Genomic DNA, 18,856 nt, shown 5'->3' with positions numbered 1-18,856 from the left:
AAGGTGAGAAAGACGCCATGCACAATGCCATGGGGTGACATCTGTTCCTAGCATTGATGCGGACCAGTGCAGAAGGGTTTCCCACTTGAACCCATTTTTTAGCATGCTGGTCGCATCACATGCAAAGTCGAGCTTGGGAACTCCAGGCCCCAGGGGAACCCTACGTAGAGCTCAGGTCATCATAAAACAGATCGTATATTTACATTAGAAACAGGCGTCCTCCTTAGGCAAACGCACTTGTGGGACTCTTAAATTCTGACACCAACAACTGTGTCTGGGTTTTCTTGTTTGCTTTTACTTTGAGAGTACGTTTATGAAAGCTGGGGACAGGGAAACAAGAAAAAGGGCCAGGACAGAAGGAGCGGCAGAAGAGAGCCCGGGCGGGGCTGCTGTTAGCTGATGGAAAAGTCAGGGGACAAGGGCCTTGGGGACGGGTTCAGGGGGCGAGCCTGGGACGAGCTGCCGCTGCCCGTTGCTCCCCTGCTGGCCAGTCCTTCGAGGACCATTAGCGTTAGGAGATACACGCCTAAGAGAGAACATCGATGTGGCCGTGCTCCCAGGAGGGAGAGTAACCAGAACTGTGTTTATTCACCATTGGTCCTCACTTCCAATATTACCTAATACAGAGCAGGCAACACCTAGCACCTGTGAAGACCATGCAACAAGATAAAGCACAGGAAATGTTAGCTAGGGCAAGGGGCTCAAGGCCTGGGCGGTCCTTATCAAATACCGGGTCCCAACCTGATGCAAAATAAGAAATCAACATGTATTTGACCAAACAGAGTGTACAGCAATGGCCAGTCCTCCCTTCTGGGAGGCAGAGCTTTGGACGGAGTCCCTGCTCTTTCACTCACTGCAAGTAAATATAAAGGCACCGAACAGTGGCCACCTCTCGCTCTTTAAGTGTTGAACTTCCTCAGTTCAGTAACAATCCCGGCAACTCAGATGGAACGCTCCGAAAGGGGCTCCCTCTCAGCCCGGTGTGGACACTTGGCAAGGCAGTCAGCAGGGGCAGCTTGCCCGGGGCTCAGCCGCCTGCCTCTCCGCAGGACAGAGGTCCTCTTCCACGGGGGGCTTCCGCGTGGTGCTGACCCCTGAAAGGGCTGCCTGGCCTGCCTGGACAGCACAGCAGAGGGGCCGCCTTCAGCACTTGGGAAGCAAGGCGGGTAGGTCATAGGTCAGCCCCCATGTGGTCACTTGAATTAGTGTCCTGATCCCCTTTTGGGTATAGGGTTGTGGAAAGGATAGTTGCAGCTCAGGGGTGCACTTGGTTTCAGGCTGCTTGGGCAGCAACTGTCTTCGGGACCCCGGATCCAGGGCCTGACTTCGGTCTAACTGTGAAGGACCGAGAAACTCCTGCAGGACAATCTAAGACATCCTCAGGTGACCATCCTGGTCTGCTTGTCTGGTGTCAGGGAAGCCTGGGTCACTGAGTGTTCTCAGTGGGTTACAGGTCATGGAGTCCTGTCCACCACCATCGCTTCTGTCCTGTAGGAGCTGGATTTTGTTGTGTGCGCATTTCCATTGGCCACGCTTGCCTTCTATGCAAATGTGCCAGCTCAGAGAAATTCCAATTTGACCTCCTAATGCAGCCCTTGAGGTGCATTCTCCAGAATGAGACCGAGGACCCCAAAGAGACTTTCCTGCTGTCTGAGTCCTTGTAGGGCTCATTTGGTTTGCGGATTTCCCCTTTGGGGTATATTAGAGAAAAGGGCTTTGGGGGGTTGTCTTGGTAACTTCAGTTACGCTTGAAGTTTGCTTTGCCTTGATTTAAAGCCAGCACTAGAAGTGATTAATGAATAGAAATTAATGCTTTTTGTCTGCACCTGTCTACCTGTCTGATGACTAAAGGAATTTTTAAATGAAGCTTTTAGATCTCGGGTTTTGTCTGTGTGTATGTGTGTATGTTTGCCTATCTCCAGAGGAAATTATTAAAATTGGTTTTGATAAAAAGAGCTCTGTTAGACTTAATTGCTTATACAAAATATATGAAGAAACATAATACTTTTCAGGGTTACATGGTCTCGGAAATTATTTAAAATAAAAACTGATTTAAGTTTTTTGGACTTTATTGGGTTCTACAAAAATAAATCCATGATCATCTGTTACTACTTTTGGGATTTTAATACAGAGAAATGAAAGATGTATGGAGCTGATAATAAAGATGCCATGCTATATAAAAGAAATACGTTTCTAGGAATTATAAAATATATTTGCTCTATATTCTAAAGCAGTGGTCCCCAACCCCCAGGCCGCGGACCGGTACCGGTCCATGGGCCATTTGGTACTGGTCTGCAGAGAAAGAATAAATAACTTCCATTATTTCCGTTTTATTTATACTTAAGCCTGAACAATGTTTTATTTTTTTTAAAGGACCAGATTCTCTCTGTTACATCCATCTAAGACTCACTCTTGACGCTTGTCTCGGTCACCTAATACATTCGTTGCTGCTAAAATTAAACCCATAAACTAGCAAAATGAGTGAAAAACAAAATTCCATTGAAAGTTTTTTTGCAAAGTGGAAAATGGCCAGTGTGGAGACAGAAGAAGAACCTACAACCTCGAAGAAAAAGAAGGCTTCATTTAACAGACAATACCAGGAGTCCTACTTGAAGTATGGATTTATCGCAACTGGTGATTCTCGCGCACCAAGGCCGCTCTGCATAATATGTGGCGACCGGCTAAGTAATGAGGCAGTGAAGCCTTCAAAACTGCTTCGCCACTTGGAGACCAAGCACCCTACTTTAAAAGACAAGCCTTCTGAGTATTTTGAAAGAAAACATGAACAAGAAGGACAGAAACAATTACTGGTGGCCACTACATCAATAAATGCGAGTGCACTGAGAGCATCATACTTGGTGGCTAATCGTATTGCTAAGGCTAAGAAGCCATTCACCATTGGTGAAGAACTGATCCTTCCAGCCACTAAAGACATTTGTCGTGAACTTCTAGGAAAGGCTGTGGTTAAAAAGATAGCACAGATGCCTCTTTCGGCTACCACCGTCACACGGCGCATTGAGGAAATAGCAGAGGACACTGAATCACAATTGTTGGAAACGATTAATAAATCACCATGGTACACTCTCCAGGTCGACGAATCTACAGATATTGACAACAAGGCAATGCTACTTGTTTACGTGCATTATCTTTATCAAGAGGATGTGCATGAGGATATGTTATGTGCACCATCATTGCCAACCAAAACCACAGCCGCAGAACTATTTAAATCGCTGGATGACTATATATCAGGAAAACTGAAATGGTCTTTTTGTGTCGGCATATGCACAGATGGAGCTGCTGCCATGACCGGAAGGATGTCTGGTTTAATTACTCAGATTAAGGAGGTTGCACCTGAATGCGAGTCTACGCATTGTGTCATTCATAGGGAAATGCTGGCTAGCCGAAATACACCACTGAAACTTAACAGCGTATTGAATGATGTCGTTAAAGTTATTAACCACATCAAAGCACACGCCCTCCACTCGCGCCTGTTCGAGCAGCTTTGTGAGGAAATGAACGCGGAGCACAGACACCTTCTTTTATACACAGAAATAAGATGGTTATCCCGAGGGAGGTCCCTGGCCACAGTGTTTGAATTATGAGAGCCGCTGCAGAGATTTCTCTCAGAAAAAAAGTCACCACTAGCAGCACATTTCAGTGACAAGGAATGGGTCGCAAAACTCGCTTACTTGTGCAACATATTTAACCTCCTCAATGAACTCAATCAGTCACTTCAGGGGAAAATGACAACTGTCTTCAAGTTGGCAGATAAAGTAGCTGCATTTAAAGCCAAACTGGATTTGTGGGGACGATGCGTGAACAGGGGTATATTTGACGGTTCAAACATTCACGGGAATTTTGGAAGAGACTGAGCCCAAGCCTTCATTGTCCCAGCTGGGGCATGATCACCTGTATTTGTTTTTTGTTTGTTTGTTTGTTTTTCGTATTTTTCTGAAGTTGGAAACGGGGAGGCAGTCAGACTCCCGCATGCGCCCAACCGGGATCTACTGGCATGCCCACCAGGGGGTGATGTTCCACCCATCTGGGGCCTTGCTCTGTTGTGACCAGAGCCATTCTAGCGCCTGAGGCAGAAGCCACAGAGCCATCCTCAGCACCCGGGCCAACTTTGCTCCAGTGGAGCCTTGGCTGCAGGAGGGGAAGAGAAAGACAGAGAAAGGAGAGGGGGAGGGGTGGAGAAGCAGATGGGCGCTTCTCCTGTGTGCCCTGGCCGGGAATCAAACCCGGGACTCCTGCATGCCAGACCGACGCTCTACCACTGAGCCAATCGGCCAGGCCTGTATTTGCTTTTAAAAGAGTTTGAACGCTACTTCCCAACTACAAAAGACCCACGAATTGCCAAGGAATGGATCCGCAATCCATTTATCAACAAACCAGGTGAATCCAGTGTGTCTATGCAAGAAGAGGATCAACTACTGGAGATTGCAAATGACGGCAGCCTTAAAAATATGTTCAAGACTACAACTCTGCCGGTGTTCTGGATTAAAGTCACGGCGGAATACCCCGAGATTGCCACAAAAGCACTACAAACCCTGTTGCCATTTCCGACATCCTATTTGTGTGAAGCGGGATTTTCTGCAGTGACAGCAACCCAAACAAAATTACGGAATAGGCTGGACATAAGCAACACACTTCGGGTGTCATTGTCTCCCATTACCCCCAGATGGGACCATTCGTTGCAGAGAAACAAGCTCAGGGCTCCCACTGATTTAGTGTTATGGTTGTTGAGAGATAGGCTACTATCTCTCATTCTATATATAAACATTATAATAAATAACCCTTAACTTACAATATTTATAACAATGATGAGTTGTATTTTTCATGCACTTTATATTTGTTTTTGTGTTGTATCTTATTTTTAAGGCATGCTTAAACGTTACGATAGCAACTGGAAAGTGTTTGGAGGCAGAGAGGATGTTACTCATGTTAAGTTGTTGGTGCGATATTAAGAGGACGCTTCTAATAAAGTTGCATATGAGTACACAGTGGATTCATGTTTATTTATTTATTTATTTATTTTTTTTTTCCGAAGCTGGAAATGGGGAAGAGACAGTCAGACAGACTCCCGCATGCGCCCGACCAGGATCCACCCGGCACATCCACCAGGGGCGATGCTCTGCCCCTCCGGGGTGTCGCTCTGTTGCGACCAGAGCCACTCTAGCACCTGGGGCAGAGGCCAAGGAGCCATCCCCAGTGCCCAGGCTATCTTTGCTCCAATGGAGCCTCGGATGCGGGAGGGGAAGAGAGAGACAGAGAGGAAGGAGAGGGGGAGGGGTGGAGAAGCAGATGGGCACTTCTCCTGTGTGCCCTGGCCGGAAATCGAACCCGGGACTTCTGCACGCCAGGCCGACACTCTACCACTGAGCCAACCGGCCAGGGCTTCATGTTTATTTTTATTGTCGTAGGTTCATGATTGGTAGTGAGCCTGAACCTATCATATTACATATTGATGTCAGACATGAAACGTTGTCAGAATAACAAATTTAAATACAGCCTGAATAATGAAGACATGCTCATTCCACCTTTAACTTAGCCCAATAAATATCGTAAGTTTGACAATTATATTTAAAAATACCAGTTTTTACATCGGTCACATAATTTTATTTTGTGCACTTATCCGTCCCACCCTAAAGGCGGGTCCATGAAAATATTTTCTGACATTAAACCAGTCCGTGGCCCAAAAATGGTTGGGGACCACTGTTCTAGAGGTTATAATTATTCACAAATAAGAGTTCTGGTTGTCACTAAAATTGTTTTCTAAGGGTTAAAAATTCAGATTAAAAATAGGAAAAGAGAGCTTCCCTTTTATGTATTAAGCTGGCTAAAATTAAATTGTTATTATAAGGTTTTATTTTAATTAAGCTTTAATATTAATAGTGTATTTATGTAAAGCTAAAACTTAATGTTATGTCTCCTGTATTACTGGTATGCTTTTAATAAGAAATTATAAAAGAAGGCAAAGGCATACTCTTTATTATCAGGTCTTTAATTACTTACAATGAATCTTCTTAATATTGGAGAAACTAAAATTTTAACAATTCTTCGACTTTCCACATTTTCTGGCAAAAGCTTTATCATTGAGTAACTTTTCAGTATTGTTACCTATGATTTTACTTAGAAAATGTTTTAAAACTTTTCATATGTTGGACAAAATTCCCAAGACTCAAATTTTATTTTATTTTATTTTTTTAGGTGAGAGGAGGGAAGGTTATGAGGCAGACTCCTGCATATACCCAGACCAGAATCCACCCACCAACATGTTTGGGGCCAGTGCTTGAACACTGAGCTATTTTTAGCACCTGAGGCTGACACACTCAGATGAACTGAACTATCCTCAGTGCCCAGGGCCACACTTGAACCAATCCAGCCACTGGCTACAGGAGGGAAAGGAGAAGAAGAGGAAGGGGTAAAGAAGCAGATGGTCGCTTCTCCTGTGTGCCCTGACTGGGAATCAAACCCAGGATGTCCAGATGCCAAGCCAATGCTCTATCCACTGAGCCATCAGCCAGAGCCCCAAGACTCAAATTTAAGGAGAGTTATTTTCTTGACCTTTGATATTTTTAAGAACTTTGGAGTTTTTCAGAAGGCTCTCTGGAACACTTGTTTTCTCTCTTGATAAAAGGAGAAAATTAAAATAATTAGGCCTTCTTGTTATGTTAAATTACACAGAAAACATTATCAAATAAATGATGCTAAACCTTTGATTATATTTAGAATAGATTGTACATTTTGTGTGTTTGTGTGACAAAGAGACAGAGAGAAGGACAGATAGGGACAGACAGGAAGGGAAAGAGATGAGAAGCATCAGTTCTTCGTTGCGACACCTTAGTTGTTCATTGATTGCTTTCTCATATGTGCCTTGACCATGGGCCTACAGCAGGCCGAGTGACCCCTTGCTCAAGCCAGCAACCTTGGGTCCAAGCTGGTGAGCCTTACTCAAACCAGTCTGCACTCAAGCTGGCGACCTCGGGGTCTCGAACCTGGGTCCTCTGCATCCCAGTCCAACGCTCCATCCACTGTGCCACCGCCTGGTCAGGCAGATTGTACATTTTGGGCAGAAAGCATATAGGAAATGTAAATACACTCTTGTAGAAGAAAAGGAGAATGTTTTTACATGAGGGAGAACATAAAGGACATGGGTTTTATTGGTAAAGAAAGAAAAAGGAAAATAATTTTGTCCTAGAATAAAAGGATTGTTTCAAAATAAGGAGAGAAAAGAAAGGACAAAAACAGAGAGACATATGTAAGTTACGGAAGGGCTGTGCATCTTGCAAAAGGTGAACATACACGGCAGAAGGTTCATGCCGGAGGGGTCTCAAGATGTATATACGTGAACCCTAACCATGGCCATTTTTTAAGTCTTTCGTCATTTACAGACAACTACCGTTTTACTCTGCTGCTTTTACAGAAGTGTTTGTGCAAGGACGTTCCATCTTCAAATACAAAACTTCAGGTACTCTTACCTAATCCACGTGTGACTGAATTTAGAGATACTAACTCCAGGATGTTTTTCACCTGGTGATGTCAGTGCCAGTCAAGTTACCAGATTTAGCACGAGCCAAATGACTGAATACTGTACCCCCTAACACCTCATGGTTTTTGAAATATATTCAGCTAACTACCCTCAGTATTGCTTTTTTTTTTTTTTTAGTGAGAGACAGGAAGAGAAAGAGATGAGAAGTATCAACTTGTAGCTGCAGCCACTTTAATTGTTCATTGATTGCTTTCTCATATGTGCCTTGAAGAAGGGCTCCAGCTAAGCCAGTGACCCCTTGCTCAAGCCAGTGATGATGGGGTCATGTCTATGATCCCATGCTCAAGCTGGCGACCCCAGTTAAAGCCAATAACTTCGGGATTTTAAACCTGGGTCCTCGGCATCCCAGGTCGATGCTCCATCCACTGTGCCACCGCCTGGTCAGGCAGTATTGCCTCTTGATTCAGACAGATCTAGTCTTCAAACTGAACTTAACGTTTTCTTATTACATATAAAAAATTACTATTATAAATCTTTATTTTGCATAGCTCAATATTATAAAGACACCTCTTTGATAAATGTTGCTGAATGCGTTAAAATGATCAGCAAGGCCTATAAAATTTCCATATAAAATACCACAGAAGATGTTCAAGAATACTTTTCCTGGGGCAGGTGTTACCATGACCGCCATAGCAATATTAGATAAGAGAACTGCTCTTGGAAACATTCTAGCTAAGCAAAGTGGGGTTCGCTCTGTCATTTATACCTCTTCTACTTGGAGAAAACACCTGCGATAAAGTGAAGTTAGAACTAAACAGAATCCAGGCCTGGCCCTTAAAGAAACAGGGCAATAAAGACTTCCTGAGTTCAGATGCCCCTGCTGCTCAAATGTGGCATAAGGCCCCGACAGAAAGGGACTTTCCCTCCTACATGGGACATGACAGGCCAGGAATGAGCCTTCCTGGCCTCAGGGACCAACAATGGCATGAAATACTCAAAACAGCCACCTGATAATCACAGAGGACCAATGATACTTTTAACAAGTGATCAGTGCCGTTTTCTGACAACTGATCAGGAATGCTTTCAAAGAAAGATCTTGATCAAAAGAGGGAAAATATAAACAATAATATAAATGGAGCCACTTTTATAAAATAGAGCCAAAGACTGGCAGGAGGAACTCAGTGAAACTGACCCTCCCCAACATAACTTCGCTTCTCCTGTTCCTGTGAACTCACAGCTATCGCCTTGTTTCTAATATGTGTTAGCCAACTGGGGAAGGTAACTGAAAACTGAAGGGAAAATGTACACTAGGCTACACCCATGTAACCCATGGCACTGGGTGTATTAAAAAACTTGGAATTTGAGGTCCCTGAAAGACCAACGGAACCCAACATGGGCAAGTCCTCATTTGGTGTTCTTAACAACTCATTCTTATCTTAAACTACAAAACACAGCTTCCTGGATACATCACCCTAGACGTCTAGGGCAGGCTTCCCCAAACTACGGCCCGCGGGCCACATGTGGCCCCCTGAGGCCGTTTATCCGGCCCCCCACCACACTTCCAGAAGGGGCACCTCTTTCATTGGTGGTCAGTGAGAGGAGCACTGTACGTGGCGGCCCTCCAATGGTCTGAGGGACAGTGAACTGGTCCCCTGTGTAAAAAGTTTGGGGACCCCTGCGTGAAGCCTACTATGTTACCTGGTAAGAATAAGGAGCCAGACCCATAGTACTGAGAACCCGTCTGACCTCCAGCTGCTGCAAGATAAGTGATGTCCAGTAAGTCTGCTCTTACTCCTAGTGGTTTCCCCTACATTCTGTCTCTCTATGCACTCCTGTTCTCAGGAACCCCAGAACCTAGAAGACTCTCAAAACTTTCATTAGTCAGGCAGCCAGAGGATTTCACTCCTCTAACTCAAAGACCTCCTCTGTCTCCGTCCAGCAGGAAGCAGTTACAGAAGTAAGAGCCGCACCCCCAGTTCCTCAGCAAGGAAGAATTAAAAAAAAAAAATCTCAGGGGGAATTCTTAAGATAGGACAAAAGTCCCAAAGTAGGGATGGTTCTTCTTGAATGCTATTCTTGCTAAATATTAAAATATGGTATTATTGCAGAGGTAGCTGTAATCAGTGAGCTTGACAGCAACCCAACGTGATACAAAGAAAAAAATCAACGTGTAATTATCCAAACCTGGATACAAGCTATGGGCAAGCCTCCCTTCCCAGAGACAGTTTTGGATGGGAATTCCGTTTCCTTCACTTGCTGTAAGTAAACAAAAATACCCAATGATGAGCGCTTCTCCTTCTTGAATAGAACACCTCAAGGGAGGGAACCCCTTGAGTTCAGTGACAGAAAGAGGGACTTTTATAAAGGCCAAAGTGGCTGATGGGCAGACAGCAAGAAAAGGGTAACATCCAATGAGGCCGTAGAAGCAAGTTGTGAAGTTTTGTCTTTATCCCAAGAGAACATCATGGAAGATCTTTTAAACAGGTGGTTGGCAGAGGAGGTGGGGAGGAAATGGACATAACCAGATTTGCGTCTTTAAGAAATCACACTCCACAGTGTGGAGAAGAGACTGATTGTGTGGGTGGAGGGGAAGAAGGGGCAAAGGCAGGGGTCCCCAAACTATGGCCCGCGGGCCGCATGCGGCCCCCTGAGGCCATTTATCCGCCCCCCACTGCACTTCCGGAAGGGGCATCTTTTTTTTTTTTTTTTCCTTTTCTGCATTTTTCTGAAGCCGGAAACGGGGAGGCAGTCAGACAGACTCCCACATGTGCCCGACCAGGATCCACCCGGCATGCCCACCAGGGGGCGATGCTCTGCCCATCTGGGGCGTCGCTCTGTCGCTCTGTCGCGACCAGAGCCATTCTAGTGCCTGAGGCGGAGGCCACGGAGCCATCCTCAGCGCCCGGGCCATCTTTTGCTCCAATGGAGCCTTGGCTGCGGGAAGGGAAGAGAGAGACAGAGAGGAAGGAGAGGGGGAGGGGTGGAGAAGCAGATGGGCACTTCTGCTGTGTGCCCTGGCCGGGAATTGAACCGGGGACTTCCACAAACCAAGCCGATGCTCTAGCACTGAGCCAACCCGCCAGGGCCAAGGGGCACCTCTTTCATTGGTGGTCAGTGAGAGGAGCATAGTTCCCATTGAAATACTGGTCAGTTTGTTGATTTAAATTTACTTGTTCTTTATTTTAAATATTGTATTTGTTCCCGTTTTGTTTTTTACTTTAAAATAAGATATGTACAGTGTGCATAGGGATTTGTTCATAGTTTTTTTTTATAGTCTGGCCCTCCAACGGTCTGAGGGACAATGAACTGGCCCCCTGTGTAAAAAGTTTGGGGACCCCTGGGCAAAGGAGTGTGCGGGTAGAGAGTGAGTGGAGACCCATAAGACTATTGTAAACAGTCCATCAGAGATGATGGTCGCATGGTCCAAAAGTGGAGATGGGGCGGGTGTGGGGGGGGGGAAGTGGACAGATTACCAATATATTTAGACAAATAAATAGGATTTGGGGAATGAGGGAAAGTTAAACACTCAATTCTTCTGGGCCTCAAGTCTTCATCTGTCAGAGAGGGCTGTGGACACTCCATCTGTATAAATATCTATCTTGCAGCAATCTGCTGTGGTAAGAATACGAAATAATATAAATGACATGAATTCAACGCAAGCCTGACGTGTAATAAAAACGGGTTTTCTTTAAAAGAAAAAAAAATTGCTGTTGCTATGATTATTTTCACCCCGTGGAATGGCAACTCCTGGAGGCTGAACCCCCAAAACAGACTAAGAGGATGATATATCGTTACATTTTCGGGTCTGCTGTGCTCAGGTGATAGAACGTATCAGCGGGCCACGGAGACAACTGTTCCGAATAAACGCATCTGCTCCCTGTCCTCAGAAACTGGGATCACAGAGAAAGCACAGCGGGAATCATCAGTCATCTGCGGTCCGGTAAACTGAGGCACAAGGGCAGCTACCGATTGAAGCCAAGGAAGTCGGTACAGGACAAGCAAATGGACCTCTTCCGTTGGTGAGCTGATCCGAGAGGACGAGGCCTGCATCCTGAGCGGCAGGGATCTGTAACCCCCCGGGGGCTCTGGCTCCCAGGCTGACAAGGCCCTGCCATGCCTGGGCTTCGGACCGCGCGTCTGCCCGCCATCCAGCCAAGCCCTTCCGGTTCCTGGCCACTGGCTACAAGTGCACGGAGCATCCCAGACTTCGGAGGGCCCCCCGCCTCCACGTACCTTAGCTTCCCGTTCTCGTTCCTCGGCGGTCGGAGTCCGCTTCATGCTGCCGCTACAACCTTCCCCGCCACGGCTCGGCTTGGAGATTCTCTCGCTCCGGACCCCGCCTCCTATTTGTAGTTCTCTCGGCATCCTGCTCCCGTCCGCCGCCCTTCCACCTCCGTGCCTCGAGAACTACCACTCCCAGGATGCACAGCGGTGACACCCGCGATTAAGAGCCTCGGGATTGAGAACACGAGAATGTCCCAGGTCCGACAGCTGGGCCAGCGTCGTCTGCGACGCTACGAACGGGCGAGCTGGGAGACCAGAGGAAAACTACATTTCCCAGGAGGCCATGGGACCCGCCATGTTTTTCCCGTGCTTCTCTAGGCCGGCGGCGCGACACGCCGTCGGCGCTATAGCAACGGTTAGATAGCGGCCCGGAGAGGGAGAGGCGGTGAGTATTCTGGGAGAGGCGAGGGCGATGGAGGTGGTCGACCCCCGCTACCTGCAGCAGCGGCCAGGGTCCTAGGGTCTGCACTGCGGCCTTGAGAAGGCCCTGGAGTTCTGCTCTCGTGAGAAGTAACCCAGCACGAGACACCCCGACGTCGTCAGGCCTGAACCCCGGCCCGCCCATGACCCCTCACGCCCAGCACCGGTTTGAAAATTGAAATGCCAGACCTGAACCCCAGCTGATGAGCGTTGATGGTAATTGCGGTGCTTATCCAAGTCCTCTTTTCAAGCAGGTGACATAAACACAGTTTACTTATTTGATCCCAGTAGCCGGTTGTTTATTTATACTGATCTGTTTACCGTCTTATTACCCCTTTGCCTGTTAACTGCATCAAAGCGCGGACTTTGTTTACCATTTTAATCTCATGCATTCAATACATATTAATGTTGTGCCCACCTCGTGCCACGCGCTGTACCCGACCACCTGTGAACAGGTCAGATAACCCGTCTCAAGATGCTCGTTCGCCCTTTATTAACAAGGACAAGCTATTAATGAACTAGCAAACAAAATACTTCCAGATAGAGACGACTGCTGTAACAGAAGTAAACAGTGATGAAACTGGGAGGAAGAGGACTCGAACATGGCACAATCAGAGAAGTGACATTTGAGCTGAACCCCAAAGAATGAGGAGCCAGCCAGAGGCCTTGAGCCAAGACAAGGGGAGGGTGGATTTGAGGAAGGTGAAGGCCAGCAGTGTGATAGGAGCACAGTGAGCAGGAGGGCCGGCCTGCCATGGCGTCGCGGAAGCATTGCAGCATTGCACAGGGTGCAACCTCATTAACATTTTGAGCGAAATCATTTGTGGGCCCTGTGCACTGGAGGATGGTGAGCATCCTCTCTTGACTCCAGCTGCGGGTAACACCCCCTCTTGCCAGGAGTGACAATCAAAAATAGGACCAGACAGCTGCTGCTTAGATGTGTCTCCGTCTCTTGATTTGTAAAGTAGGGATCATTTGAGTAAGAACCTCACAGAGCTGTTGTGAGATACTTAGTTCATTCATCCAAGTGAGTGGAGCACTTTGAGTAAGCATTCAATAAATGTTAACAACCATCGTCATTACTGTTATTACCATAAAAGCTACCAAAACTGTGAGAAAATTACCCTTTTTACAAGCGTCCTGTGTTTAAACTTGCTAATTTGGTTCCTAAGATTGCCCTTTCCTACAACACTGTTTCCAAAGAACTAGATGACCCCGCCAGGCACCTATTAGTTGTTGATGTCACAGCAAAATGCAGTGGATCTCCACCTTTGATGAGTTAACATGAAAGTGACGAACCCTGTCTCTAAAAGATATTGCGTATTCACACAAGCATATGAGATTTTGTAAACTGTCTCTGGGTCCATAGACCCTAAAGCTCTCTAAACACCGTTCATTCATTCTACAACTGTTTAGTGAATGCCTGCTATGTGCCCAGCTCTGTGTCAGCCTCTGAGAATACAGAGGTGAACAGAACCAATAATCTTACTACTAAGGACTTTGCATTCCAGGACTGACATCTTAGAGATTGAGATCCTCTGTCTTAGGGCCTCTCCATTGGCAATTTGCATTTGGATTTCAGGGTAGATTGAAATGAAAATACAAAATCTTTTTCTTTTTTTTTTTTTTGTTAGCATACTAGCCAATACATGGACCACTCACATCCACATTCAAAACTAAGCTACTCTGTTGCATCTCTGTAAAGAATAGAAACTCTAAAACCACCAGGATTAGCTGGGTAGCCTGTATGTTGAAAAAGGGAGTCCTGGGACCTAGGCCTCGTGGCAACAAAGACAGGACACAACAAAAACAAACTCAGTTGGAGGATTTATGAAACCTCTTTCGCAAAACTTGGAACTACCCACTTATTTGTGCATCAAACTGAAAATTAACATTCAAGTAATATTGACATCCCAGGCAAATGTGCTAAATGCTTTTAATTTACCACCTCACTTACTCTTAGCATAACTCTGTGAGCTAGGTGTTATTTTTTTATCTTTAAATTAAGGAACTGAAACTCACCAAGATGAGATGATTTGACTAGTGACTAAGTAATAGAATTACCAGTTGAATCAAGTTCCTGAGTTGAGTTTATTCCAAGATATCTGCTTTTGGGGACAGAGAAGGGGGTGATGGGGGATGGAGAGGAGGTGTCTGTAAATTTAGGGAACTTTGTTTTTTGGTTTCAGCTAGAGGAATAAGAATAAAGAAGGAAGAATTATAATCTTACCTCATTTCCTAAGCAAAATATAGGAAATACACTGTTGAAAGGAACACTGTCTCCATGATTCAATGGAGTATTACTTTTAAAAGAGACGCTTTCATCTTCTCCAAGCTGCACATGTGGGCAATAAGATCTGTCCATGACAGTTCTAGTGCCTTATTCATTTTATTTGGTTCATTCCACTGCATAGTTAATGCTATGACTTGGAAAGGTTTTACTTCCATTTCTTTTCTCCACAGATAGGCCATGTCTGGTCCAACGGATGAGACTGCAGGAGACCTGCCGGTGAAGGACACAGGTCTAAACCTCTTTGCGGTGGGAGGGTTACAAGGTATGGCCAGCTGTTATTTATTACAGTTATGAACTTCAATCAGCAACTTTTTTTTTTACTTTTAATTTAAAGTATTTTTGATATTTATACAAATGAAGCCATTTAAATAACCATGTAGCTCTTGATTGGACCAAACGAGAGGATGGAGTGTTTAGAACAACATATGGTATTTTACTGCGAGCATCAATTATCAACAGCTCATAGAAAATGTAAAATTCCCCTCTGTTCTGATAAAGAATTGTTATAAATCATCTTTTTAAAATTCCACACATCAGGGGAAACTAAAGAGTATCCAGCCTCCAAACCGAATTGCCTGGCTTACATCACATTCGCCATTAAAACGTTTCTTTACGTTCAAATTTTATATGGAAGGATACGTTCAAATTTTATATGGAAGGAAATGCCCTGTTTAAAATATTTTTTGTCTTTCAAATAGAGTACCTTCCAAATGGTTTGTTTATCCAAGAGCAATATGGACTTTGTTTTATCAAATTAATAGACATTAAAGGTCTTCTTGATCCTTTTTCTGTGTTGCGATGCAGCTAAACAGCACTTTCCAGTTAAGGAAGGCAGCTCCAGGGACTGCGGGGAGGGTCGAGCCGTGCCTCCTTTGAGCACACCCTGTGCGGGCCCGCGGTCCTAGCCCTGCATCTGCTGTGGAAGAGGCTGTGATGGGAAGTGCGTCCCACAGAGGCATGTCCATACACCTGTTACTCAGGAGAGAGCAGGTGGCCGCCCTGAACCGCCGCAGGAAGGCGGTCAGCGCATGGTTCATTGAAAAAGATAAAACTGATTGGTAAAAGTAGAAAAAAAATGGGGATTATAAGCTTTGCTTTAGATTTTTGGCAGAGTATCAGGGATTCAAATACAAATAAACTGTAAGTGCACAAAGCTGCTTACTGGGGTTTGATCTCCTCGGTCCGATTCTTGCTCTGTGTTACCCGCCAGAGGGCTTCTGTCCTTGTCCGTGTGTTCTTGGTTTCTTCGGAGGGTTATTGAAAATCGACCGACTTCATGGTTATATAGAAAGTACCAAACTAAGCATAGGTAAAAAGTATCATATACACATGCTAAAAGGTATAAAAATTCATTAAAAATATTTAAGGTAGCCCTGGCTGCGCAGCTCAGTTGGTTAAAGCATCGTCCTAATGCACCAGGGTTAAGGGTTTGATCCCCAGTCAGGACACATAAAGAATCAACCAATGAATGCATAAATAAATGAAACAACAAATTGATGTTTCTCTCTCTCTAAAAGCAATAAATAAAATATATACATATTTAATATACCTTATAAATAATTTGTGACGGGTGTTTTTTGGGGGAGGGTTTGGTCTTACAAATTTTACAGCTTTTCTTTTTTTTTAATTTATCTTATTGATCTGAGAGAGAGATAGAACAAGAGAGAACGAGAAAGAGAAACATTGATTCGTTGTTCCACTTAGTTGTACATTCACGGATTGCTTCTTGAACGTGCCCTGACCAGGGATCAAGGGCACAGCCTTGGTCTATTAGGCCAACGCTTTAATCACTGAGCTACCTGGCCAGAGTAATTTTATAGTTTCTTTTCTATAACCCAACACCCATAGCTCAGAAAAATATCTTAATCATATTGTGTACACCAGATTATTGTTACAGCTCTTTGTAAAAAAACAAAAGAAAACTTTTAATTTAGTTTTTTCAACATTCAGCATATAAATCAAAAAGCCTTTATTGAATCATATTTCCAATTTATGTCTTAAAGAATAATTATTTGATTCATTTTTGTTGGATACTATTATTCATATGTTTTTCTCTTGCATATAAAGTATTAATGACAAAGGTTTCTATTCTCACCTCCAATCAGTGATGTGTGAACAATGCTGTAACATTTTCTAAAGGGATCTTAATTGTAGGTCACAAAGAAAAAGAATCTAAGACGAGTGCGTCAGATTTTATATAAATATTAACAGTTACCATTTTTAGAGACTATTTTAAGTAAGCCCACAATTAATGACCTGGCATCTTTGCAGAGCCCTCAGCATCGCGGACGATGAAGCCTCTGCAGGCTGTGTCCCGGATCAGCCGGGAGGAGCTGGAAGACAGATTTCTGCGCTTGCACGACGAGAACACTTTACTCAAACAGCATGCCCGCAAGCAAGAGGACAAAATTAAAAGGTTCTGAAAAAAGCTTTGAGCTTTTTTCCCTGACCTGTAAACTTTGGAGGATTTGCTTTTTTATACACTTAATTGAAAACTCCACCTTGAATACTTTTTGTAGCAAGGCAGGTTGTAAATAAGTACAATTTTTTAAAAATGGAAACTCTTACAAACTAGAATATTAACCGAAAGGATAATGAGTGTTTGTTACGCCTGAAGTTGCTATTTGAAGGGAAGAGCTAATAGCTAAGAGTGCCGTGCATGTATCATATCTATAAATAACTTCGGGTTTAATACTTAGGGTGTAATAAGCAAACGGCCAAAGCATCTGGTTTTGAAGTGTCTTGATTTTTAAAATGAAAGTCTTAAAAAGTAATTAGCCATTTTAACTTGTTATAATGCATGTTTCCTTAAAATTTAGGGTTTACTCATGAACATATTACTTTAATATCTGGAACATATTTAACTTGGAGTTAGTCTAGAATCTAGATTTCAAAGTCTCAATTGTTTCTGAAGAAACGGTCACTGTTGAGTTACGTGCAAAAATTACTGCAGAGATAATTTCTTAAGAGTAGATATTCTTTAGTTTCTTCTTGGTCAGAAACCCCACGACTGTCTTCTGAATGGGTGTCATTAAAAACAAAATGTGTGTTCACGTCTAGTAGCACGAAGGAGTCTGCAGTCATATTCATGTTCTAGGTTCCATGGCAAGGTAGGACAGCCAAGAAAGAAGATAGGGTTTTATCTGCATAGAATTGACTCTAACGGGAGGGTTTCAGTTCAGTGTCTACTCTGTGGACTTTGTTTGAATGTCCCACTGACCTGCTGTGTGCGGGGCTTTTCCTCAGAGCTGGGTTTTTGTCTCATGAAGATGTCTTTCCTCAAGACATGTGACTCACTTTCCTGATTCCTTCTCTGACCAGAAACACACACATGTCAGCCTGTCAGAATGAGGAATGTAGTCTATCACCACGAAACAATTCTTTTTCTTTGTAAGCGTAATTGGTCAGTAAAAGAATTGAATTCACAACCTTGACCTCATTAGTAATTTGTCCTAGCCAGAAAATATAAAACAACTTAATAACAAGCCATGTAGTTTAATGGGAAGAGAACTGGGCTGGGAGTCAAGTCGTATGCATGCGTTCTATTTATCTCTCTGCCACTAGCGTATGGTATGTTCAAGCCATTAACCTCCTGGGGTTTTCTTTTACTCAGACCTGCCAGTAATGATCAAATGACCTTGGTGACCCAAAACTCTAAATTCCTTCTCAGTGTCATACCACTGACACTACCTAGATACCTAGGTAAAACTGCCTTTAAATTTACCCTTAAGATGTACTTAGTGCCCCTTTAGTATATATGTAGATTTGATATACTGCCTTTTCAAGTAAGGACTCAAAGTTTACCTGATCACTTACAGCTCATTTGTATCATAAAAATCAAAGAACTGAAAATTGGTGCTGTTACTGGAGACAGAGAGCAATCTTACGTTTTTTGACAGTTTACTTGACGACCTCTGAAGGAATTTAAGCCACTCTTTAGACATGCTTTTCTTGCCTGAAACATTAGGATCATTTATTTTTCTTTAGATGTTGACTGCTTTCTCATTCTAAGTCTATGTCTTTCTTTTGTTTTGTTTTTGTTGCTGTTGTTTATTTGGCTTACTTCGCGTCTTTATTTTGAATGTAATCTCCATCTCTGTCAAAGACTCCCTGCAACAGAAGATTCTGGTCTTTAGGGTGACATCTCACTTAGATGGCTACCATCTTTCTAGGGGTAAGCTGTCGTGGGGGGCTCAGGAGCCTAAACTCATGAAAGGGCTACGAGGGGTACGTGGCTCTGTCGGGCTGTGATACCTGCCCACATTTCCCGGTGATGTAGCTTTCTCTGGACTAGGTGGAAAAGGAACTAATCCGCTGATTATTTTACTAGGGTGTCTGTGGTCCTCTTGGATCTTGGTTTCTATTAC

At 44.1% G+C, this 18,856-nt stretch overlaps 2 protein-coding genes across 5 annotated transcripts in view; one reads left to right on the top strand and one right to left on the bottom strand.

Moving 5' to 3' along the window:
- The window catches only part of FTO (FTO alpha-ketoglutarate dependent dioxygenase), a 332,528-nt gene extending 320,587 nt beyond the window's left edge, over positions 1-11,941 (bottom strand). Inside the window, exon 1 of the mRNA XM_066243933.1 lies at positions 11,726-11,941. The gene's annotated coding sequence lies outside the window, so the exon portion shown is untranslated. The remainder of the gene's footprint in view (positions 1-11,725) is intronic.
- Positions 11,942-12,093: 152 nt separating this feature from the next.
- RPGRIP1L (RPGRIP1 like) overlaps positions 12,094-18,856 on the top strand; it is a 97,267-nt gene continuing 90,504 nt past the window's right edge. For 3 of the 4 annotated variants that reach the window (XM_066242945.1, XM_066242947.1, XM_066242948.1), the window contains exons 1-3: positions 12,094-12,161; positions 14,660-14,751; positions 16,761-16,905. In XM_066242945.1, coding sequence (XP_066099042.1) covers positions 14,667-14,751; positions 16,761-16,905 — 230 coding nt within the window. In that variant the 5' untranslated portion in view covers positions 12,094-12,161; positions 14,660-14,666. The other variant, XM_066242946.1, reaches the window with a different exon arrangement.

The sequence above is a fragment of the Saccopteryx bilineata genome, chromosome 9, assembly GCF_036850765.1.
Source record: "Saccopteryx bilineata isolate mSacBil1 chromosome 9, mSacBil1_pri_phased_curated, whole genome shotgun sequence".
NCBI classification, from domain to species: Eukaryota; Metazoa; Chordata; class Mammalia; order Chiroptera; family Emballonuridae; genus Saccopteryx; species Saccopteryx bilineata.
The sequence above is the reverse complement of the archived record's forward strand: the minus strand, read 5'-3'. Positions and strand labels throughout refer to the sequence as shown.